Raw genomic sequence first — 25,326 nt, forward strand, 5'->3', positions numbered from 1 at the left:
CTGTTCCACAATCTACGCACCAGAATAATGATTATTTAACTCAGGTTGGTTATTTATTGACGCGGTGTCGGTCATTTTAGTTATAAAAAGGTGGAAATGTGGAGCTCTGTGTCTCTGATCACTAGATGTCAGTGTAGTTTCCTAAGTAAGGATCAGTGCTACACAGCAAATCCAACACTTCAGTAATAAACATATATACATACTGCAAACGTCTGTGATTGATTATCCTTTGTTTGTTTGCAAGATTAACTACTGAACAGATGTTTATGAAACTTGATGGAAGGATGTGATGTGGGTCAAGACAGAAATGTTAAACAGTAAATAACAGAGAAACTGCAGTATTTCTGCTTCTTCGGAGCAGTTGACATTTCCGAAAACATATTTATTTTTAACCCACAAGTCGGGACAAGTTTTTTTAAAATTTAAACTGAGACATCTGGAATAAAACCAGGAGGCCTGGTGCACAGCCAACACTCCACATGTTAGTTATTGAGCCGTTCTGTGCGCGGGCCAACGTTTGTGTTCCAGTTTTTACGATTGAGCCTTTAGTCGTGCAGGTTACAAAAACTCGCCTTGCTGTCTGGAGTCAGGCCTTTTCATGGTGGTCCTGTATGAAGGGACAGGATCGAAAGTTTCCAAAAAATGAATTACAAGCCACATTTTTCCTCTTCCGCATTTCCAATTTAATTGATAGAGATTTCACAAACTTGTCTACAACTCTGTTTCTGTCGTCTTTTGCAAAGTCAGTGAAATTTCTTCAGACAAAGATATTTCATCACGAACACTCTGATCCTCAATGCATCATTTTTGAGTCTTTGGTGACTTCATTTGAAACGTATAAAAGAACAAACACCCTGTGCACTCCTTCCATCAGCAGGCTAACACAACTAAAAACATCTCATTCACTTTACAGTTAACACCCACAGGTGGCGTTGTTGCTCCAGTATATTTACAGTTAAACGACAGGTAACTTCAATCACTCACCAGAACATGATTTCCTTCCATAAATACTTGAAACAAATGACATCTGAGTACCTATTAACAAGCAAACCAATAGATCTGAACGCTTTGAAGAGCTACAGACATTTGAAATAATGTGTATTTTTAAAAAGTGCATTGTTGCGGCTAGTTTTAACCTTTCTACTGAAAAACTGTTGGTTCAGTTCCACAAAGTTATAGATTATTAACACCACAGCTCACCTGATACATCGTCGCTAGCAGTTTTTTCAAGTAATTAATGTGTAGAATTATCTCTTACCTCTCCACCCTCTCCCTTCCATCCTCCATCACTGCTTCTACACCTCTACACTGCTCAGAACTACCTCAGTCATGATATGATGTCTGTGGGAGGGACAGGCCAAGGGAGACAATCGTCATCTGAAGTAAAACCTACTTTATATTCAAAAATAAATACACATAGTCTGTTTTGCATAGTCATGGAAGTGATCACTGAATCAACTCGTTCCGCTGCGGGGACGCTCCGCAAAGGCGCCTGCAGTCGGACGGATGTTGCACCGTCATGTTTTGCGGCTGGTGCTTGGGTGGATCTGCTCAGAGCTTTATAAGCTGGTCCTGGATCTGTGCAGCAGGACGTCGACGACTACGAGCATGAGAAGAGCAAAGAGCAGCCAATCAGATGAGTCGCAGCAGAGAGCAGTGGTTACCTGGACGAGAAGAAAGAGAACAGGTTGGTGGAGTCTAAGAATAAAAAAACATTAATATTTTTATGTTTTCATCCTTTATTACCAAGGAGATTATTTTTAATCTGTGTTAGTTTGTTTCTCTTACACAAAAACTACTGAAAGTATTAATGTGAAACTGGTGAAGGAATGAAGGACGTTGTGTTGATCACATTGATAGACTTGGATTTTTCTCCACAAGTTGCTGTTGCTCAGGAAAAGTGACACAGCTCTGCTTTAATTTTTTTTTTCTTGAAATAAAAATCATAACAAGACGTTTGCCGTGTTTTCAGTGGTGACGGTGAACCGACCTCTCTCTCAGGGGCAGGTTTGGGTTATGGAGGAAGGACAGCTGTTGCTCCAGACTGCAGACACGAAAGGCCAAGTAGCAGGAGGACAGGATGAGGAGAATGATACTGAAGAAAGAGAAGGAGACACACACGTGACACTTGAATGATCTGTCCTTGGAGGAGCTGCAGCGTCTTCAGATGAACACTGGGAGGCAATGTTTGACTTTCCATCAACACATCATGGATTTACACTGTCCTGAACAACCCACTTTAAATAAGACTTCAAGACCAAATCAGTGTTTGTGTCAAAACTAAAGAATAAAATATGAATGCATTGTGATGTTGGAGAAAATGAAGACATGTATAAAAACATGTATCTCAAATAAACCTGCACTCTGGTACCTGACGCTAACTTAACATGACGACTGTAAAACATATATCCATCCGTGTTCTGCTTTTTTCATTTCATTCCATCTTCTATTTCAAGCTTAGATAAAAAATAGAGTTTTCATTGTAATTAATGTAGATTATAGAGGTGTTGTGGGGGTCGGGGGTGCAGTGCTCTGTCATGCCCTCAGGGTGAAGGACATTCACTCTGCAGATGCTCCAGTGCAGATGGAGTCAAGAGAGCCTGGTGTTCACTAGAAGAAAATATCTCATGAACCTTAAAGATTCAATTATAAACAGCAACACCTCGATGTAAAAATAAAAACTGTGTGTTTGAATAGCTCTGATCGCCCACTGTTCATATCTCCATGTTAATGTGTGTGTGTGTGTGTGTAGCAGTGAGTCAGCTGTTGGAGGAGGTGAAGGTGCTGTTGGTGGTGTCTCTCTGTACACTCACAGCAGGGTGAAGAACTTGAGCAGCTGGTACTCCATCTGGCCCAGCTCCGCCATCGGCTCTGATAGAAGACCCCTGTCTGTCTGCAGAACTCGCTCTGCAACACACACACACACGTAAAATCATTAGCAGCTCTTGGCTCGAGTACAGTACATGTTTCACATTTAATAGTTCTCGCCCACCTGTTATCTGTACGTCCTGAACACATTTGGACTCAAACAAGAACGCAGCGCTCGCTCCCAGTTGATGTTGTGACGACATGTACTTTGGAGTTTAAAAAATGAATGTGTCTTATCAGTGGTGCTTTCCAAAGGGAGCCCGTCTTGTGTTTACATGTATGAAACGCTGGAGGCTGCAGCTAAAATACATTAATTAACGCTCAGTCAGACGACAGCTGCTGCTGATTCCTGCAAACGTTGTCATGATGACTTTCTAAATGTGAAACGTTGCTGTTGACATGAGGCAGAAATATTAATAAAGTACAGAGTGTGTTGAATCCGGCGTTGTTTCCACTGTTATTCATACAACTGTAAACAGTGAATCACCTGAATGATATAAAACCAGGAGCTTCAGAGCCTGAACGATATATTGGTAATCGCCCGATATTTGCCTTTAACAGACATATCGGAATCTGCATTTATGTTATATATGAAAACTATTATTCCACTGAATAAACAATGCAAAGAACATTTATTCCTGTGTTTCAAGTAAAAAATATCTGTTAATCTTCACTCTTGTCCTAAAATCCCCACATTGGCTTCCTGTCAGTTTCCGTATATATATATCTCAGGTTCTTTTACGTGTTTTTGAAGCTCTTCGTGGTCTTGCAACATATGACTCACATGCTGACAATGTATGAACCAGATGGGTCCCTCAGGTCCTCTGGCACAAGTCGTTCCAAAAGTTTTCATGAGTCAGCTTTAAGCTTTCATACTCTGAGCCGCTGGAGCAGTCAGCCAGAGGATCTGAGACTCTCCTCTCCAGTCTTGCTTTGACTCAGATTACATTTTTAACTCTCAGATAGTTTTTAATTGTTTCTGTTCTCTGTCTTATTATCAAATTGTCAGTCATTAAGTACTTTGAACCGTCCTAACCTGCATGAGAGGTGCTGTATAAATAAAGTTTGATTGAGCGTCGATGATACAAGAACTCACAACGTTCAAATCTCCAACATTAACACAGTATTTGGAAACGATCTCCAGCTGTTGAAGTGTCCTCACAGGACTCTGACAGCAGACATTGTTCGTGATAATCTCCACTTAATCTGCATCTGCCCAAAGCTTTTTAATTCAGGCCCCCTCATGATTTAATCTCCATTTGAAGCTTAACGTGCCCATTGCGTAAGAGCCGGTGCCGTCCTGAGTTCTTCACTGTTTCTCCTCCTCTCACACAAACAACTTAAATTAAATAAAACGTAAAAACAATACTTCTATACTTTTTCTTATACTTCTACTAAAGGATTCAGACAATAGAATGTAGGCGTGACATTATGATTTCCTATGAAACTCTTCATGGAGGTCACTTTCTTGTTGGGCTCCTAAATCTTTTAAATCCTTGCATTGACTGAGGAGGTTGGGTTTTTGCGTCGCTGTCTGTTTGCAGGATTACACAAAAACTACAGAACCAGTTTTCTCAAAACCTGGTGGAAGGGTGCGGTATGAGCCGAGGAAGAACACCTTAACTTTTGGAGCAGATTCGATTAAAGGGGCAGATGCATTTTCTTTTACTTTCTTAAAAATGGTGAGATAGAGCGTTAGCCTTGGTGGAGGTGTACCCTCTCTAGTTTCATCTGTTATACCTAAATATAATCTACTGTCTGATTTCACTCTTTTCTTTAAAACATCCATTAAAAAACTGAAAGTCTCAACAAATAACAACTGGATGTTTCACAGTTTTCTACGTTCAGACGAGTTGGGATCTTTGTCTTAAAATCTGTGAAGGTGCTGCCTCAGATTTCAGTGTGAATCAGGAGTAGAAAGTGCATTCGAAACCCTTTTGGAGTCGTAATAGACAGAATTCACTCCAACGACTTTCAGCACACTATGTTTCGCCTCCATCCAGGCAGGCAGAGGCAGAATCCTGGAGAACGTGTCCGTGGATAAAGCCTTGGACTTTGAATCCATGCAGCGACACTGATGTGAACAGTTTTATCACCTTCCAGCAGCTGCTCTGATTTGAAGGGCGTGTCCGTGGCGCTCAGGCTGCTGGTGGAGTTTCCCAGCAGGTCAGGAAGGGAGGAGGACACAGACACCACGGAGGGTTTCCTCCTCCACTTTAACACCGAGGGGAACTCGTCAACCACGGGGAATTCGTCCGTGGTCGGGAACTCGTCCTGTGGCACGGAGGAAAAGAGGAGAATGGGTTGGAAAGATGGGGATTCAAACCATGGGGCGTGGCTATAGGTGGGCCTCGCCTGGGCTCAGCCAATCGAACAGCTACAGCAATAAATCACTGTTGTGATATGTTGAGGGTAAATGTAAGTATAGAGAAGTATATTAAAACATGGCTGTTATTGAGGGTGTTGACTGAAAGTTTAAAGTCGGCCCTGAGTTGTTCCTGTGCACAGTTTCTTCATCCCATCAATAAAAACCATAGAGTTTGAATAACTTACTGACACAATCACTCGTCCTGTTGCTGCTGTGGTTGTGAGTCTTTTTTAAATCTGCTAGTTTCAACAAGAAAACACATCTGGACACGTGCCAGGCTTTTTACTTCATTACATTATTGTCACATTTATCTTTTCCATACAAAATACTCATTTAGATCTTTCCTGGCTTCTAAATCTGAGAGAATTTTATATTTCAAATTGTAAGCTTATACATGTACATATTTAAAATATAACAAACAGTTGTTTAATCAAGGATTATAAACATTAAGACATTAAAGTCTCCCACATTTAACAGAAATAAATCTAAGCTCAGAAATAAATAGAGCTATTGTATGAAGATGACAGATGTTTTTTCTTTAATCATCGTGTGACTTTCTCCCTGACACCGAGAAAACGGAGCTAAACACAACATCACTTCTCATTTGAAATGTTTCCATATTGATTCATTCTGGTGATAAATCACAACATTCACTTACATCAGTCCTTCACTGTAACGAGTCAATCTTTGTAAAGGAGATATTAGCTCAAACGGATGGGTTTAAAATCTTTACTTTAGGGTTAGGTAATTAAAATGATGCATCTTGGGATGCGTGTGTATCATTTATTTTTGGTAATGTGCAGTTATAAATGTTCTATGAGAAGACTTTGAGTTAGACTTTCTAAAAATCTATAAATGTGCAGTTACAGATATAAAAAGTTCAAAAATTGATTTTGTTCCCACTTTACAAACAGTCATAAGAATGTTTCTAATTAGAAAAGTATGTTTTATTATTAACTATTAATTATGCTGTTACAGCTTTGGAGACTTTTTAATTTTCAAGCTTTGAATATAGTAAATATCTGTTAAATATGAACCTGTATGAAATCTATAGATATATATTAAGCTTATTAATGTATTTCATCTTTTAGATTAAAAAATTTCCAAGTTGAGCTTTGCTAAATCTCTTTTAAAAAAACCCCCACTGGCATCGTGAATGGCCTTTTTGTCTTTGACTAATATCAGTATAGATGAAAGCTCGATAAAAGACAAGCATGTTAACAGAACTGAATTCTTCCTTAATACAGGAGCCGTTGTGCTGTGCTGTGCTCGACGGTAGCTGCACATGCACAAGGTGACTTCACCGAGCCCTCTGATAATAATTCACTGTCAGGCTGCAACAGAATCATCTATTGATCCTGTCTGTGTATGAAGGGAAGCCGGCCTGCAGGTCAGAGGTGGCTGCGAGTGAGAGTTATCGGAGGCCTCAAGAGCCAACACGACAAACGACAAGGAAATCATTTTAATCAAAATGGATAACTGATCGTTGTGGTTTCACCCACTTTGGTTATTTGAAGGTTTATAAAAGAGCGTCTGTAAAAAACAAGTTATCACTGACCAATGACAAGGTCGGCTCCTCCATGAACTGCTTCAAGCTCAGACTCTTCCCATTGACCTGGAGAGGAAAAGTCAAATTAAGTCAAGCTAGATCTGCTTACACAGCACAATGAAGACAACAGAGCTGAAGTACTTTTTCATTAAAAACGTTAAGGACAGAAAAGTACCTGATTAACTGACCACACATTATTTCATCTGAATTAATCGCACATATTCACATGTGAGTGACGTCCACTCACCTGTAGGTGTGTGCAGATCCTGCGAAGGACGTCATACACGCTGTCTCTTGACAGCAGTGATACAAATACATACTGAGGAAACAAAAAAGAGAAACAGTGATGTTGTTATTCAGGTTTTTAATTTTCACTGTGTACCCGAAACGTGTAAAAACAGAACATAGTATACAGAATGAGCTAAATAGAAGGTTTTGCTATGTGACTGTGACTTTGACCTCTAAATTTCAATCAGGTCATCCTTGAATCCAAGTGGATGGTTGTGTCGGATGTAATGAAATTCCCTGTGAGTGTTCCTGATGTATGACGTTCACAAGAACATGAGGTCACTGTGACCTTGACCTTTGACCACCGAAATTGAATCAGTTCATCTTTGAGTCCGTGTGAATGTTTGTTCCAAATCTAAAGAAATTCCCTCAAAGCGTTCTTGAGGTATCATGTTCATAAAAGTGGGAGAACTTTAATGAAAACAATACTCTGTGCACACTGTTCGCATCAGTATAAGTAAATATATACAAGTTTGTTCATATCTACAGACGCAGTCGTAGAGCATCAGCAGTGCTGGTGACGGGTTAAAGGGTTTACAGGCGAAAAAACACTTCAGGGATTGAAAAGCTTTAATCTGAGGCACAAAGAGGAGATTTCTCTAATCACATTTCTGTTCTACTTTATTCTTTCATGAAAAATTATGAACGACAGGTCAGTGACAGCTTAGAACAAAACATCCGTCTGACCTGGATTAAAATCGCTGTTGTCTGAAAAGTACTTTAGATTTTACCTTTGAGCATTTTGAAAACACTGAGTCGATGTTTCTGCTCAGTTCATAAACAGTCCTGTTGCATCAAAATATTTAACTGAATTACCTTTTTATTATCATTTCTTCTTCTTCTAACCATGGATTTGATTATTTTTCCAGTCACTTTTCAAACAGATGCAGTTGCACTGTGAGTTTGGTTATGTAATGTTTCTATTACATAATCCTACAGACATACTCTATAAGGACACACATATTTGTTCTTGTTTGGTCTGAAGCATTGTGTTGAGTCATGTTTCACCTTTGACAGTAGAAGGTGATATATATATATTATTGTAGTAGAGTGTCTGAGGAGCACTGAGAAACTTGTGCTTCTTCTCAACTTTGTGATCCCACAATGCAATGCTCTGTGCGTACATGAAGCTGAAATATCTGGAAATAAAGATGAACGACTTCGTCCTGTTGTACAAAAATGAAGCCAGAGTATTCCAGATACAGGCGTCGCCATCTTCAGCGTCACGTTGGAGCCACAGACTGTGTGTCAGTGATCATGGAGAGGCGTTGCTGTATCTAGGTCCCGTCGGTGCAAGAGTTCGACCGATCGAGTGTCAGTCTCAGCTATCGATCACAATATTTAACCATTCCATTTTATAGCATCGGTTAGTTATCAGGAGCATGAACAAACATCGGTGTGATAAGAACCAAACCTGGAACAAACAGAAACCATCTTTGGGTTAAATGTAATTGACGTTTTAGTTTGGTCCATGTCCCTTCCACTAACATGGAGGAGGCAGGGTTTATGACCTATACTGCAGCCAGCCACCAGGGGGTGATCCAGATGATTTGTCCCCCGTCTTTATTAAAACAACATGCAGAATATCATGTGATCTATTTATCGTAAATTAAACAAACGGATCTGCGAAGCTACAAAATAAACTTTGCTGCACACAAATAACAGAATCACAACATTGTCATCCTGTTTTTTGTGTCGCACTCAATGGTTGATGCTTAGTGACGATGATTGTTCTGCTGCTGAGGTCGGAGCAGAAGCTGAAGGAACAAAACACCGGATGAAAACCACCTGATGACGACAGGTCTGATGCAAAGTGAAGAGGCTCCATGTGGACGTTTGGCTGTTATGGTGGAAACAGCCTCCACTATGTGGCACTGCCAGGCCCGGGACTCCACTCTGCTTCTATCTATAGCGCGGTCCTGTTGTTTGTTCCATCACACCTCAGCTGGAAAACACGCCCGCGCTCTGCTAATCAGCATAAGCATTTTAATTCACCGCGAGTGCGGCGGAGGTGTTTACCTTCTGGCCGGTGTCTGAGGTGATAGCCAAGCCGTTGGGCACCAGGCCGGCTGTTTTGTGCTTCTTCACCAGCCTCACAGAGGCGACAGGGATAGCCACCTACGGAGAAGATGGGGGGGGAAAAGGCACAAACACAACATTTATAAACAGACAAGGACAAAAACAAGGTGATGAGGAAAACAACACATGATTTAAGTAAATGGAAGCTGACACTGAAGTACACTCAGGGAAAGAACCCGAAAGAAAAATGGGTAGAGGACATGAAACGTGTCTTATTTCAGTCAGAATGTGAGGAATGCAGTCAGAGTAAGAAGCTTAGTGTCACTAAGATGTCAGGAGAGGTTTGGTTTCAAGGAAATGAAGGAAAATGAACAATCCACAACATATCAAAGAGAAAAATCACGTAACTGGTCGAGGTCAAAGGGTCAGGGAGTCTGAACGTATATATATATAAAGAGAGAGGGGGGGGGGGGATTTTCTATGTGGGAGAATTAAGACTGTGACAAATTGGTCCCTAATCCTTGTCTGAAGAGCAGTTCAATATTTTGTCGTGTTGTCCAGTCGGCTTGTCAGATTGTGACGGGGAGTTCCTTGGTTCACGTCAGTCTGAGTTTATTGAGCCGGCTGTCTGTCGTCCGCACCTTGATGTCTTTGCCGAAGAGGTTGGCATAGAAACACAGCCAGTTTCTGGAAATGTAGAGTCGACCTTGTAGGAGAATGTCTCTGAGAAGAGCGCAGGAGTACACTGAGGACACACGACAGAAAAGAGTGGAGTCAAGTGGACAAACAAAAACATACAGGTTCAACCAAAATCACTTTCATTTAGCTTCTTCACTTTTATTCTGATAAGTTTCACATCCTGGCATCACACTTTAGTGCAAACCAAGTTTTTCCTGGTTAAATAAAAGTAAAATAAGAATCGGAACTATAAAATGGCAACCTCAAATAAAATTACTTGTTATAATCATCACAATATATAAGCAATATATGCAGACTAATATTCAGACGATGCATAAAGATAAGTAGCAACACAACATGTGAGACACTATATGAGACTATAACGTGACACAATAACACAATCTTAATCTTCATGGTCAAAAAAAGGAAAAACTTTGAAATAACATAAAGAAAACAACAAGGATGTGATTAACAAAATATACAAACACAATGAAATTGAACTGTAGGTTTGAGAAACGTTTGGTTTTATGTAGCTGTCGTCACATCAGCACTGGATCATATTTACATTCCACAGCTCATGATGCATTAATGATTATTTTTCTGACCAATATTCCAATAAATCAGAGTTTACACTGTAAAAAAAATACTGTTAAATTGCTCAAATTTCTCCAGAGGACTCATTCAGAATCCAAGTTAAACTTCTTATTATACGAAACAGAAAAGTAGGAAATCACCAAAGCTGCGAAACTGAAACTGAAACAAGGAAATGTTGAATTTTTGATTGATTCTGTTTGACGATTGATCAATTATCAAAATCAGCTCAGCTCATTAATCTGACTAATCATCTCAGCTCACACAGTCAGATTACAGAATCACATCAGAGCCTATTTCTAATAATCAATCAGATCTGAGTCTGAGAGGATTAGAAAAACAGCAACAGACGAAACAAATGAAAAGCTGAAGCGTGAATATTAACAGGTCGAATAATAAAACACACAACACACACTCTCAGAAAAAGTTTCCTGTACCTTTCATGAGAATCTCATCCTTGGGTACACACTGGAACAGTTTGTGGTACTGCGAGTTGTACTTGCTGACAGTCTGTGCAGAGGGACAGGGCAGAGTCATGAGCAGCTCCTTGGTGGACCGGCCTGCCTGCACGGCACCAGCACCGGCACCACCAGCCACTCCGCCGCCGCCGCCGCCGGCCACTCCGCTGGCTGCAGACACCACCCTCTCCCTCAGAGGACGCGAGCTCTGCACCAGGCTCAGCACGTTGGCACCGTACACACACACACACTCGCGCACATCCAGGGCCTGGAGCAGGCTGCTGCAAGACACACACTGTTCCCCTGTCACCGGTCAGTACAGGGCAGAGACGGAGCACTGCCTCGCTGCATCTACCTCTGCTCTACACACACACACACACCTGGATCTAATGTATACACCCACACCACACACACACACACACACACACACACACACACACACACACACACACACACACACACACACTACAGAGTTACAGCAGCAGTGCCTCAGTCTGCAGCCTCTGAGCTGCAGGAACTACAAGGCTCTCTTTCTCTCTCTCTCAAATACTCCTCCAGTGGCTGTACACTGTGCAGCTGACACCCTCCCTCTCCTCCTCTGCACACACACACACTCTGCCCTTCATCATTCTGGGCTGTTAAAAAAAAAACCCAACTCACTTTGGAACACACACACGTGGTTTTCCTCTCCATTCTCTGCTGAAATCCCTTTTCTTTCTTCATCTTTTCCCTCCCTCCGTCTGTCAGTGTCTCGTTCTGTCTGTAGTGTCAGTCTGTGACACCTAAAAGTGCTTCTCAAAGAAAATCTTTCTTCTCCTCTAAACTCACAAGAGGTCTCATTCATCCCCTGTTTTCCTCCCTCGTATCTCTGCCGCTAAACTATCTTTGCCCGCTCTTCTCCCTCCTGTCCTCTATCTCATCCATCTTTCTTTCCACTCATGTCGGCTCACTTTGCTGTTTGATGTCGGCCGCCCCTGTTTTTGTCTTTCTATTAATAGCTGGTGCTGGAGCAGCTCCTGTCCTGCGTGATATGGAGCTTACACTAGGTTACAGGAAAGCACAAGGCTCCATCACTAATGGAGGAAAGCCCGGGGATAATGCAGACTGTCCCTGGATAAACATTTGCTGGAGATTTCATTAGTGAAATGGCTTCAGATGATTTGTTGTGTGGTGCGGTCGCATTATTTCTGCCCTGTCATGAAGCTGTTAATGTATTTTGAGGACACTGGGCAGGACTGCTGCAAATGCTTTGTTTCATTATTACTTGTTATTACTTTAGTATGAACTGGATCTATTCTATGAGACTTTACTAAGACAGTGGTGATTGGGTCTAAAATCACTGCTGAGGTTTTGTCAATGATATAATTTGTTTGGATATCGAGTCGAAAGTGTTAAAGATAATAACATTTGAGAAATCTCATTTCAATGGAACTGTCACATACTTATTATGGACGCATGATAGTTTCTTTGGCTTCTTAGCATGTTATCATGTTAGCGTGCATATTCCTAAAATATAAATGAACTAATTCATCAGACTCCAATCAGATTGAAATACTGCAGTATACATGTCTAAGGATTAAACATTTAGGTTAAAATGAAAACCGGTCGGACTTACTTCAGTCACAGAAAACCAACCATGTGGTGGGATGTAATGAAGTACATTTTTCATGTATTTGTACTTTACAGGTAGCCTTCTTTTCACTTTTACTCCTGTCAGCAAATATCTGTACTTTCTGCTCCAACACATTTTTACAAAACAAGATCGTTTACTTTTAATAATTTAATCAATTAAAGATTATTTTTGTCATTTTTGTCTGAACTTTTAATCGAGTAAAATGTTTGAGCTCTTCTTCCACCACTGACACTAAGTTCAGAGAGAAACCAGACTCACCGAGCCCCTGTAGCATTTCTTCACATCTTCATAGGACAAGTCCTCAATCAGCTGAAACCTGAAATGAAAGAAAAATAATGTATTTACCTCTCAACAATTATGATGCTTATATATGATGCATCTGAAAGTCACATCAGTGTACTACTATGAACAAAGAAAACCTTTAAATATATACATCTTTATATTCATAGATGAAAAACACTGTTATTCACACATTTGGAGTCAGATGAAAACCATCGTCCGGTCACTGGCAGGGTCACAAATAGATGTTGTTTAGCTCGTGTGCATGTGTACAGTATGCGTGTGTATCTGAGTATGTGCGCGCTGCGTGAAAATCCCAGCTGGGTCACGGCTTCCACATGACAAGTTAATCACCACTGTGTGCATAACTGCAGGAACTGTCACAGAACAACACGGAGGAAGATAAACACCGAGTTGTTTGAATACAAATAGTGACCATGCCAGCAGATTATCCATGTTGTTCTTTTTATAGTCAGAGTACAGCAACACACGTCAACACACACACACTCATGTGTGACGCAGACAGAGCCTCACTGAGGATAAAATACAGTATGTTCATTCATTGAAATGAACTGATGTCACAGTTAAGATGCTTTAAAACAACAAAGTCCGAGAGGGGAAGAAGTTTTTGACGGATTGATCCCTGACGTGTGAAGTCTTGCTCCCTGTATCTCTGTGTGAGTGTCGGGTGATTGACAGCGAGCAGAGGACAACGCTGACGTGAAAACACTCTCCTGCTCAGGGAGATACCGAGGGAACAGAAGCGCAGCGGCTCTGTGTGCAGTTATCTATCATCTCTGTCTGTGGACAAGACATTTCTCATTTTGAGAAATGGAAAAAGAAACAAAGTCAGAGAGTGATAGAGTCCAACAGGAATAATTATGTTCTTTTCTTCTTCAAAGATTCGAAATGACAAAAGTAAAAATATACTGTACTTCAAAATATATATAAAGGTCAGTTATAAAGCCACTGAAAAGTACGCAGTCACAAATATGTGTCTTGCTTCGTTGTGGTCTGATCCAGTCTGGGCAGTGGGAGTATTTATTTTAACTATTCTATAGCTTTTATCTTCTTATCACATAAAAACTATAAAACCAAAGTACGACAAAGGTGCAAAAAAAGAACCAACTAGCTTCTGTACGGAAATCCGCAGGGTGGCGATCCTAAAACCTTTTAATTGAAAATTTAAACTAATGCAAATGTAGTGTAGGTGACAAAAAGGAAATCACTTCATACACACATTAGTATTCTCCTCGGACAGTGTCCTTTACGAAGGAGCATCCAGCTAAAACACTCCTCAGTGTTGACTTTACAGCAGCAGGACTGTCAGCGTCACTCCTCCGATGGGAGATCGTCCTCTGGGGAAGAAGAGACGACCTCTGTCCTCAAACAGCCTGACTCTGCTGCCTCGCACAGCGGGAACGTGACGACACCTTTAATTGTGCTGGAGAGACGCCGATTTATATGAGCGCACGGCACATTGTACAAACTGCACAGTGCAAAATAATATAATTTGTTTAATCTGAAGAGACAGAACAAATGATCAACATCAGGAATCATATTAATTCTAAATGGAAATAGGTGGTTTCATTTTCACAACAATATAAGTCACGTAAGACAATATAGCAATTAGGAATCTTTTTATAAAGTAGTACTACTTAAAAAAATGTACAAAACAAGGAGTAAAAGAAATCAAGTCAGTAATTATCGAGTGATGCTGTTCAACCAACAGAAAAAGAAAAACTCTAATGAAAACATAACCTCTTTCTGCAGAGGTAATAATATTCCTAAGTTTCGCTTTGTCAGGTTTCGTTTTACTTATTTGATAATACTTCAGTAACTGAACTGGAAGATGGCCGACAATGAAATGAAATGAAATGTGAGCCTCTAACTAAAGCAAAGAGAAGAAGAGAGTGAGACTTGGCAAACTATGGTTTCCCTTAAGACTGAGACATAAAGGACAGAACTGAGCTAACAAAAGAAAGACAGAGACGACAATAAGCTGCTCAGAATCTCTTCTTCTCTACAACTGAATGCAAAACAAACACATGATTTCACACACAGGAGTTCGAATGAAGGGTCGACGTTCTGCTGCCCGCCACCGTCTTTGTCAGCAGACAGGTCGGTGTTACGGACAACAGATGTATTGTTACGTTCAGGAAAACAATGCAAAACTACTGGACGAGCTTCACAACAGATTCAGCTCCACATGCACATCCAACCTGCTGATGAAATTCACATGACGCTGTTAAAAGCTCAGTGGACGCTGAGTTGGGATATTTGGTCAAACTACTGTTGTCAAGGTGCTTTTCCATTGACGTTGTATTAGATTGAAATATAATGTAGTGTTGCTGTTATTGTGATAAAACAACTGTTAGATGGTCGAGGGGGGGACGGCTCTTCCTTATGGGGACAATAAATAAGCTATTATAATTAATAATAATAATATTTAATATTATATTATATATACTGATAATACGTGAGTGTGTGAATGAGTTTAGAAAATAGGTTCATCCATAACCAAGAAAAATTACAGCAGAGATCAGGTCATAGAGTCTATAGCTCCCCCCCCGTTTACCCTTTTTAACATGTGATTATTCTGTGCAGCTTGTTCTCCGAGTGCAAATCTATCGTTCTCCCTGTTTCTCGCTGGTAGAAAAGACGTCCCATGCGACCATGTGATGAACAATAGTGCATGTGTGCTGCTCTTCCCGCCTGCTGCTTGCTGCCTATAAATAGGATCCACAGAAGCTCGGCATTCCCAGGTGGAGAAGGGAGAATGATTATTAAAAACACAGGCGGCTCTGTGGGGACCCACTGGCGTCTCTAGTCCTCGCACTCGCTCTCCATCTGTCCCTCTCTTTAAAACACCGTCCAGGTCTTAATCAATACCTCTGCTGCATCTAAGAAAAGTGCTTTAGGCAAATTCCCACTGCGGCTTTAAAAGAGCGTTGGATGAGGGGCAGCCGGGTAAAGCGTGTTATACAAAGGGAATTATAAAAAGGTTGTGTTGGGACGATGTGTGGGGAAATGATGGACGGTTGAAGGTGAAGTCTAGTGAAGTGTCACTCAAAGTTTATTTTAGGCATTATTCAGAGGTTGGCCTACGGAGGATTCCCTGTTTGTCTCACCAGCTGGTTCTGTCCTAACCATCCTCACCAATTCATTCTCTGATTGGTTGGCCCGAGAGGGACCCGCCCTCCAATGCTTGGTTGCTCGGAGACAGAAGCCGTGTTTGCAGCAGCCTTTGAAACGTGACAACATAGCCGCTCCGCTGTGATGCAATCAGTCTTGAAATGCAGCCTCAGAAGGATGCAGCCCGTGGGACAGGACTACAGTGAACCTGTCTGAGTCGTGCACGCGACACTTCATTATCCACATTAACCTAAGAAATCTAAACAATTGAGTTTTATCCTTTAAAACTTAAAAAACAAAACCTGATTATGAACAAAGCAAAAACGCCGCCTGTGACGTGTGTGTGTTTCTGTGTCGGTCAACGGATGCAGCTTGTCCACGTATCTCCGTGCCCTTGGCTGCGAGGCGGAATAGTGAAACTAATTACTGGCTCAAAGGATCCTAAATTGAATCCTGAATTAGAAAGCGAACACCTCCCATCGGTGGCTGGTGGAGCAGCGGACTCCCTGACATCAACAAACTCGAGGAGGAGAAATTCGGGAGTGAAGTGAGAGAGGAGGACGGAGGACAATGAGAGAGATGACGAGAGAAGATGTGATTTCAAATGTATACGTCAGCTGCGTTCATAGAAAGGTGAAAATAAGGTCACTGGTATTTGTTTGAGCAGCCGAGTGACTGATAGCGAGTGAGCAGCTGTGGCTTTGACTCAGAAACAACAAACTCTCTGAGCTTTCATTTCACAGACACGGGAAAGTGTCTGAAACAAATGAACGCTGTTTGTCAGGAGGTTCAGTTACAACCCAAACATCGTCAGGGAGGAAAATATGGACTGACGATAGCAGCTCTATAATCCAGCTGTGGTTTCAGAACAAGACCATGTCGCATGTGTGGAGAAACTTGATGGATGTTTGAAAATATTTGCTGCGACAGAACATTTTAAATAAAAAATATTACGCAAATATTCCGCTGGATAATTAATGATTTACAAAAACAAGGCAGTACACAATACTGTGTGATACTGTGTGATACTGTGCTATCGAAGGATGTGTAAAGTGAAAGGTGTTTATTGAAGCGACAAACCCACAGGAAGGCGTCGCTCATAGGACACAGGACATTTATTTCATGTTTGAGTATCAGTCCCTTTTATTAATGTCAACATGTTTCTAATAAAACCTCTGATAAGAAACCAGACAAGAGTTAAATGAATCTAAGTAGGAGGAGCCCAAAGCCGAGCTAAAAGAAAAGCAAACATCAGAGTTAAACTCATCAGTCGTCCACAGAAAAAGATTCAGACTTAATATTTATGTGGTTTCGTGTCTCCTGAGCAACTGTTCATGAGCCATAGCCACCTTGTAGGTCGAAGATGTGGTGGATGTGTGTATTTATAAAGCTTCGTATGGCCCAGTAGCCGTAAATCAACACAAGCAGCTTATGTAGACAAATATTTACAAGCGGACACGTTCCTGGCAGCACCAGAGGACAAAAAACATTCACACTGCTTGTTGAGTGACTGACATGTGCAAAAAAGGGTTCAAGTCCCTCCCATTCACTGGGTCGTCCAGCACACACTGCGCCTCTGTGCCAAATCCATCTCAGGACTGATTCCAAGGATTACACTGCTCCTGTCTCCAATCCTTCTTATATAACACACGAGCATATTCACATTCTTCTGCAGAGATAGACGGACATTAAACTGATTAAAACACGTTGGTGGTTTATAACTTCAGCGTTTTTCTCCCCAGGACTTTTGGGGGGAAAAGAGAAAACATCCTTTGTGAGTCTCTTTGTGTGCATGTGTGTGTCCACATTTGACCATTGTTTGACATCAAATGCAGCTGAAATAAAAGTAAAACAAAATAAGTGCTGTGAAAATAAATCTCCTCGGGCTGTAACTCATGACCACGCACAGGATGCAGATGGTGAACGAGGAAAAACAAGAGCAAGTGTTGCAGCATAGCGTGTGTGTGTGTGTGTGTGTGTGTGTGTGTGTGTGTGAGAGAGACTTGCCTGTAGTGTCCGTGTGTGTCGTCGTCCTTGGAGGGGTCCAGGTCCTGAGTTGAGAGCAGGCCTGTTTCTTCGCTCTGCTCCTGCTGCTCAGTCATGCTCCTGGCCCTGAACACACAAGCACACAGCTCGAGGTTAACAGCAGGAGCCGCTCCACCGGACTTTCATGTGCAGTCGTACAAAAAAAAAAAAAGAAGATAGATGTTTGTGTTTGTTTCCAGATTTGGCTGCAAATAGAGTTCGTCCTGTAAAAGTTTTCCGGGGCAAACAGGTGGACTCTTAAAATCAACACGGCGGTGATGCAACATTCAAAGTCTGATTCTGCTGCTCTGCTCTACATTAAAGATCTCTGCTCAGCAAAATAATGCCGTGTTGTGTAAATGGGGTCAACACTCACCCAGATGTAGGAGAAACATACAACAGCACCTCAGAGGTTGTGCAGATGGCTGACCTGAGCTGCTGCTGCTGGGAGCTGACGCAAACCTTTTTTCAAAAACATTTTACACTTCACTCCGAAACTATTTTGGAAGCAAAATGCCTCGTGAGACAAACGAGAACCAAAGACCGAGGGAGAGAAGCAGGATGTGACCATAAACTGTGTGAGTGAGATGTTTTCATTTCGTTTCTTCACGTGGTTGATGTGGGACGCACAGTAAAATTAAAAACTCAACAGAACAGAATCACACTTTGATGGATCTGCTGTTCGTCTGCTGTGAAAGCTGTGAAATCTCCGTCGACAGCGAAGCAGCGGAAAACAAACAGGTGGGACCTTGACCAGGTAACGTTTCAGTTTGATGTCCCCACATGAACTCCGGCACCGACAGTATAATGTGACTGTGGTGTATTAAGAGGATTTTTATCCTGGATGTGATTGTGAAGATAATTCTTCATTCATCTTATTATCAGTGTTCATTGATATTAGATTCTAACTGCTTATTCATTACTTTTAGCCTATTATTATTATTTTATCTATTGATTTGAGATAAATATTGTGTTTCATTAACTATTTCAACTGTTTTTTTGTAGCAAACATTGTTCTTCATGATTCATTATTATATTTTTCCTCAATTCCACAACCTTCCTAATCCCCCCGATGACGTCACTAACACCTGATTGGGAAATACTGATCGACATGAGAATTGAGAAGAAAAAAGATGGAATTACCTTTTAAATGTTTACTCTGTTGTTGTCGGCCTCTTACAGCTCGAGTTGTGGAAAGGTTTCAAACCTTCTATTGTGTAACTTCTTCCTCTTTGCACGACAAATGTTCTTTATTAAAATGCACACACACACACAAACACACACACCTGCCCTGTGCCGTGCTCTCCTCTGGGAGAGGGGAAGTCGTTACCACCTGTTCTGGTATAATTGCAGGTGCTGATGGAAACAGGCTCCCACATGCACTTTCCAGCGTATTATCTCTAATTGGCCAGAAGCTTTACGTCAGCCGCTGACCTGCTCAAACAACAGGGACTTCCTGGTGCTGGAGGTCACATCTGATCTGTGATCACAGGGAGGTTGAATGGGAGATGAAGGGCCTGTTGTCACAGATAAGGGAAGTGTTTGTGGAGTCTTTTCACCTTAAGCCCGAGGTTAAGGGATTCAGGAGGGGGATCTGGTTCCAGATGTGGGCCTGAGGGCAAAGTTCAAGTGGATCTTGTAGATGTTGTTGGGAGTATTGGAATATAACAATATATTGATCCCAGGATTAAGAAATTAAAAGAAATCTCTTCAAACTACACTTATGTTTGCTCAAAAATAATTTGAAAGAATCCTGATTAAATCTGAGTAGAAGAATTTAAACTAACAATGTAAATAAGTTAAAAAGTGTCTTTGTCCATGACTTTTAAATTAGCCTACTTATGCTAACTGTCTATAAACCATAGACGTTGATAACGAAATATTTAATATTAAATAAGTCATAATAGTTTATAAGTTAATACTTTACAAGAATTTAAAAAATGGTTTTAATGAAAACCTACAGAAGCTAAATTATACGCTGAGTCGTTATTATATTATTAAGACTGAACATGACATCACTGACTGCTCTGGTTTGCAGCCACAGCTAAACACTGAAGACTCTTCTGTTAGATCCTCCTCCTCTCCTTCTCCTCCTCTCCTCCTCACGTCCTCCTGCGTCTCCACAGACAAACATTTTGTGCTATCACGAGACGTCCTCCGATCCAATAAACTAATCTCGTTAAGGTCTTGGGATTGTTGCTGAGGAATCTCTCTCTGTCTGCGTCTGCTCCCCCATTCCTGAAGCCTTAAACGCTGAGATGTTGTTGTCACGATCTCACATCAAGTCAAGCAACAACGCTCGATATCGTTTATAAGTACATTTCACTTTGTGTACATATGCAGTACAAGCTACTGACGCTATTGCTTGAAAAACTGTCCTTTGTCCTCGTGTGACTGTGAAAGTATCATTTAGAGATAAAATAAACTAAATCCCAGAGTGTTGTTTGAGTGAAGGTCAATAACAGCTTAAGTCTGTGCTTTGTGCGGAACTGTGAGATTTACACAATTTAAGGAGAGACACAGGTTTGTGAGTGATGTGTTGCTTTGTTTTTACTGTGTGTGTGTGTGTGTCTTACCTAAAACTTAAATAAACTGCTATTGGATCCTTAACAACATCATTTTAAGACTTGGCACCAGAATCACTTGATGTGTTTTCCTCATTCATCCCTGGATTTTGTGGATATTAACTCGTTCACTAACACGGTCACAGTCCACGGAGCTGCGACAGAAGCAGAGCTCAGCTTGAAACCTCCTGAAATAACGTCCCCATTGTGCGAGCAGCTCAGAACAGCCTTTGATGGCAGACGTGTGTTTTTAAGCCAACACTCCAAATGTCCAAATAACTGAAAACTACATGGAGACACATACGTGACTGTTCAGTGGGAAACACAAACAGGATTACAGGGGAAAAGGAAAATAAATAGTTTTGCATTAAAAGTTTGTTACATGTTTTTTATAATTCTCTCTCTCACGACACAAAACATAAATTAATTTTTAAATATCTATTTGTTTATTGGTCTAAATCTATTGAGAAGCAGAAGGTTCTTTATTACCTTGTGTAAGAAAGGTTACAGAGTGATGTAAACTATGATTCTCACGATCTAATGTGAAAAACCAATACGAGAAGTCAGCTTCAAATAGGTGTTAAAAAAGATAAAAGTGTAAAATGATTCACTCAAACTATTTATAATAGTTTACCATGCAACAAGGGACAATACAAAAAACTAGTTTTTAAAAAACTAGCACCAAAGTTTAGTTTTAACATGTTCCTCTGACACTGTAATGAAATGAAGATATTAGAGATGTTAAAGTTACTCTGAGAAACATCAGGTTTTAAATGTTGCTAATAATAAAGAATTATTAGAATTTAGATATTCAGTTAATTATAGGTTGTAAAGAGATTTTAAGTGCATTTACTCTACAGCTGTTCCTGATTCTAGAGCTGCGATCAACCATTATCTTCAATCATGTAACTAATGATGATTTTACTGAGTAATTAACTTAACAACTGTGTCGTCCACAAGATCCTTTGAGCCCAAGGTGACGTCTTCATATGTGCAGTAATGTGTTTGATATAAAATACACCTACTAACCCCTCACTGCTGCTCCCTTCATCTCTATCAGACAGGTTCTTATGTACAAATACTTTAAACATTGACGCACTTTCCTCTATGTAATGTTGTAAATACTGTTGTTTTGTTGTATTTCTCAGTTACGCTCAGCATCTATTCCACCTCAGTCCGTCCTGGGAGAAGGATCCTCACATGTGACTCTCTTTCTATCTTTTATTCCGTTAATAGTTTTTCTCTTGTTGACGGTTAAGAACAGAGGATGTGACACCTCGTAAAGATCTGTGAGACAAATTGTGATTTCTGAAAATGGAGTATACAAATACAACTAGACTTTACTATCAAAGTAAAAAAATACATGAGTAAATATTCACACTGGAGAATCTTAAAAAGACTCAAAGCGACTAATTGTTCTTGATTAATTTTCTGTCGCCTGAATTAAACTAATTGGTTAATTAACCAATTAATGAATCTTTAGTTACTTTAGTTACTAAACAGATTTAAAACACAGTCAATGTTCTCCTCATCTTTATCACCGGTGCTTTTAATTTCTCAACGTGTAACGGAAGCTCTGCTCCTCCTCCTCCCCGCAGCTTCACGCATGTCTCCTACCTGAAGCTCCGCAGCTGCTCACGCGTTTCCCGCAGGTTTGTCGCCACGAAACTTCTCAGGTCTGCGACTCGTGAGCGAACATCGGACCGAGGCACCGGGAATCAAACCCACGGAGGAAATGAATGAAGCTCCGGCTCTGAACGAACCATGAAATCCTGAGAGACGCAGCGGTGACCTCCTCCTCCTCCACCTCCTCCTCCTGCCACTGTGTGTGTGTGTGTGTGTGTGTGTGTGTGTGTGTGTGTGTGTGTGTGTGTGTGTGTGTGTGTGTGTGTGTGTGTGGGTTGAGCTCCTGTTTACTCACTGACTGAGGATTAAACTATTTTCTTCTCACACTCAGAATAACCTCACTGATCACTGAGTCACGTGTTCAACAGGAAGAAGAAACAATGGCTGTTTGATTGAGGAAACCAATCAGCTTCTACTTTAGAATAATAATAATGATGAAGCATAATTAAGAATATTATATTTTTTCTATTTATTTATGTATTACTATGCTTTCAGCCCTGTCCCTTTGTTTGTAATTATATAGGTTTATTAACAAACGTTGAGGTGATGGTTTATATTTGGTTTTTATGCTAATTTACTGGAAACTTTCCGCATAATTTCCAAAATATTCACAGATATTTTTGTGTCAATTCTGAGGGTATTTTTCAAAAAAAGGCAAAACTCACTTGTACATTAGAACAGAGATTAGTTGGTTGGTTGGTTGCTTGGTTGGTTGTTTTGTTGTTTAGTTGGTTGTTAAGTTGGTCGGTTGTTTTGTTGTTTAGTTGGTTGTTAAGTTGGTTGGTTGTTTAGTTGGTTGTTTAGTTGGTTGGTTGGTTGTTTATTTGTTTAGTTGGTTGGTTGTTTAGTTGGTTTAGTTGGTTGGTTGTTTAGTTGGTTGGTTATTTGGTTATTTAGTTGGTTGTTTAGTTGGTTGGTTGGTTGTTTATTTGTTTAGTTGGTTGGTTGTTAAGTTAGTTGGTTATTTGGTTATTTAGTTGGTTTGTTGTTTAGTTGGTTATTTAGTTGGTTGGTTGGTTGTTTAGTTGGTTGTTTGCTTGGTTGGTTGTTTAGTTGGTTGGTTGTTTAGTTGGTGTGTTGTTAGTTGGTGTGTTGTTTAGTTGGTGTGTTGTTTGCCAGCAGGATTACACAAAAACTCAGCAACAGAACCGATTATACACAAAACGTGGTGAAAGGTTGGAACATGAGAGAGAACTCATTAAAAAAAACTGGAGTCAGATTTGTTTATCCTGATTAGTTTTTTCTTTCCTTCCTCTCATCTCTCACATTTTTTATCTTGTGACTCTTTGAAGGGGTCGGACCTCATTCACTGGAAACCGCTGCACTAAACCAAAATCAGACGATGATGAATGTTGGTGTCAGAGCATCAGAAGATAAAAACAGTCAACTTATTCAAAACGTTAATAAATATCAAAAGTGTTTCTTATATTAACAGAAAATTATTCAATTGATCCAAAGTAAAATATAAAGAACTGACTGTGACACTCCACAGCCTTTGTTAGTGCGCAGAGTAAATTCAAGTGTCACATCAGGATGTGGTGACATGATGAAGAAAGAAATATCACGTTTAATGACGAATAAAAAGAATTGAACACCGTCCAGAAAGTAGAAGAAGAATCTCCCACATCATAGAAATCTCAGCGTCAAACATTCAGCCATGCTCCAGCTATTCACGTTCGAGACATTTTAGACTCTGGGGTTAGAGACAGAGTTATATTTCAGCTTGTCTCGGTTTCAGCTGCACACAGTTGAAACAGCTGCTAATGAATGTAAACGTGTGTAACAAACATGACACTGGTAACAGGTCACGAGTTCACCTCCTGCCTCGAAGCAGCATCTGTCCCCTTTAGTCCAGAGTTCAGGTGGTGCAGGTGCTAAATATAATATTCTATATCTGGAGAATTGGTGATTTTAAATGTCAGAGGACAGATGCTGCTCTCTGACCTCCTCACTCAGCACTATGCACCTTCACAATGTTAATTTAATCCCAACACTGACTCGTTCATTGTCCCTCGTTATTAAATGTGTGAATTCATTTCTGTTTTAGAAGCTATTTTAATGTCTAAGTCTCGTTTTTCTAGATTTATCGACACTAACTGTAAAAATCACGACTGCTGTTGAAGTTTGGCCCAGTCCATGTTGCACTGGGCCCAGTTTAAACGTCTCGCTCTGGATCATCTGCCTCCACCTGCTCAGAGTAACTCGTGACCAACACACCACACACATCTTCTCTGCTGCTGCTGCTGCTGCTGCTGACTGACCTGGCTCTGCTGGCTGCTATCCTCTGACTGCAGTTACCATGAGGAGGGCGGCAGTGGGGGAGCTGGTAGTATCTGTCCTGGCCTGGGGCCTCGTCGGCGGGCAGGGCCTTAGGGCTGGCTGCGTAGATAGTGCATCCCATGAACACCTCCTGGAAGTCGACCTCAGCGTCCCACGGTGAGCGGATGAGAGGCGTCTTCAAGGTATCCGTCCTCTGAGCGGCCCGTCCTGTGCTGATGCCAGCCAGCTGCTCTGTGGAAAAGCCACTGGCTCAGCACTTTGCTGTCTTAACCCCTCCTTCCTCCTGAATCCATCCTCCAGCCAAACTCATCCTCTCCCTCTCTCCCTCTCTCTCTCGCTCTCTCTCTCTCGCTCTCCCTGGCCCTCCTCCCTCTGCAGAGCCTGGAGCAGAGAGGATAATCAGATTTCACATTTACACTCAACAAAATCATCCCCAGCGTAATCACTGCCTGTCACTGATGTTGCATTATGCTAATGCACACAACATATTCTCAGTGGGACAGTTAAAAATATCCACAGATAAAGATTGAAGAGCAGCGACGTCCAGTGATGAGCTGTCGACGGCTGCTCCGACGTTAAACCTCCAGCTGCAACTGTACTGACCATTTAATTTTTTCTATCTTTTACTGTAATGTGTGTTTTCATTGTGAAAAATGGATTCCATAATATTTCCTGGGGAATCTTTAAATTGCTTTATTTATCCAAAACTCAGAGAAACGATATTCATCCAAATCATACAGAGCTTTAAAAACCAGTAAAGTCCAGAAAGTGTGAGATATTCAAGCAGGATTATTGAGTCTGACATATTTTAAAACATGAGATTAAAAATTAAACACTCATCTTTATGTAATAATTTGTCTGAAAAGGTTTCTCCAGAAATAAGAGCATAAAAATAATCAATAAATAATCTACTTATAAACTACCTGTTGACACCTTGTCCCTGATTCATCTATTAACTGAAGGAA

At 40.8% G+C, this 25,326-nt stretch overlaps 1 protein-coding gene across 4 annotated transcripts; it reads right to left on the reverse strand.

The window, feature by feature from the left end:
- Window positions 1-339: 339 nt before the first annotated feature.
- On the reverse strand, window positions 340-24,611 carry gramd2aa (GRAM domain containing 2Aa). Of its 4 annotated transcripts, none has more exons than XM_020099417.2 (12): window positions 24,343-24,611; window positions 17,874-17,978; window positions 12,711-12,768; window positions 10,799-10,871; window positions 9,734-9,837; window positions 9,093-9,191; window positions 7,033-7,104; window positions 6,795-6,851; window positions 4,965-5,142; window positions 2,814-2,907; window positions 1,991-2,095; window positions 340-1,664 (listed from the first exon to the last, which is right to left on the reverse strand). In XM_020099417.2, the coding sequence occupies exons 1-12, from the start codon at window positions 24,480-24,482 to the stop codon at window positions 1,661-1,663; spliced, it is 1,089 nt and encodes a 362-aa protein (XP_019954976.1). In that variant the 5' UTR covers window positions 24,483-24,611; the 3' UTR covers window positions 340-1,660. The 4 variants fall into 4 exon arrangements, with proteins under 4 accessions (XP_019954976.1, XP_019954973.2, XP_019954974.2 ...); XM_020099414.2 differs by having other exon boundaries at window positions 1,523-1,664; window positions 10,799-11,114; window positions 24,343-24,602; XM_020099415.2 differs by lacking the exon at window positions 24,343-24,611 and adding an exon at window positions 22,073-22,285 and having other exon boundaries at window positions 1,523-1,664; window positions 10,799-11,114.
- Window positions 24,612-25,326: the final 715 nt, after the last annotated feature.

The sequence above is a fragment of the Paralichthys olivaceus genome, chromosome 1 (assembly GCF_024713975.1).
Source record: "Paralichthys olivaceus isolate ysfri-2021 chromosome 1, ASM2471397v2, whole genome shotgun sequence".
Lineage (NCBI taxonomy): Eukaryota > Metazoa > Chordata > Actinopteri > Pleuronectiformes > Paralichthyidae > Paralichthys > Paralichthys olivaceus.

Coding starts and splice junctions, on each gene's coding strand:
- gramd2aa (XM_020099414.2), bottom strand. CDS start 24,482: ATGGGATGCACTATCTACGCAGCCAGCCCTAAGGCCCTGCCCGCCGAC. Junction 17,979..24,342: donor ATAGCAGCCAGCAGAGCCAG/GTCAGTCAGCAG, acceptor TTGTGTGTTCAG/GGCCAGGAGCATGACTGAGC. Junction 2,096..2,813: donor CTCAAGTTCTTCACCCTGCT/GTGAGTGTACAG, acceptor CTCTTTCTTCAG/TATCATTCTCCTCATCCTGT.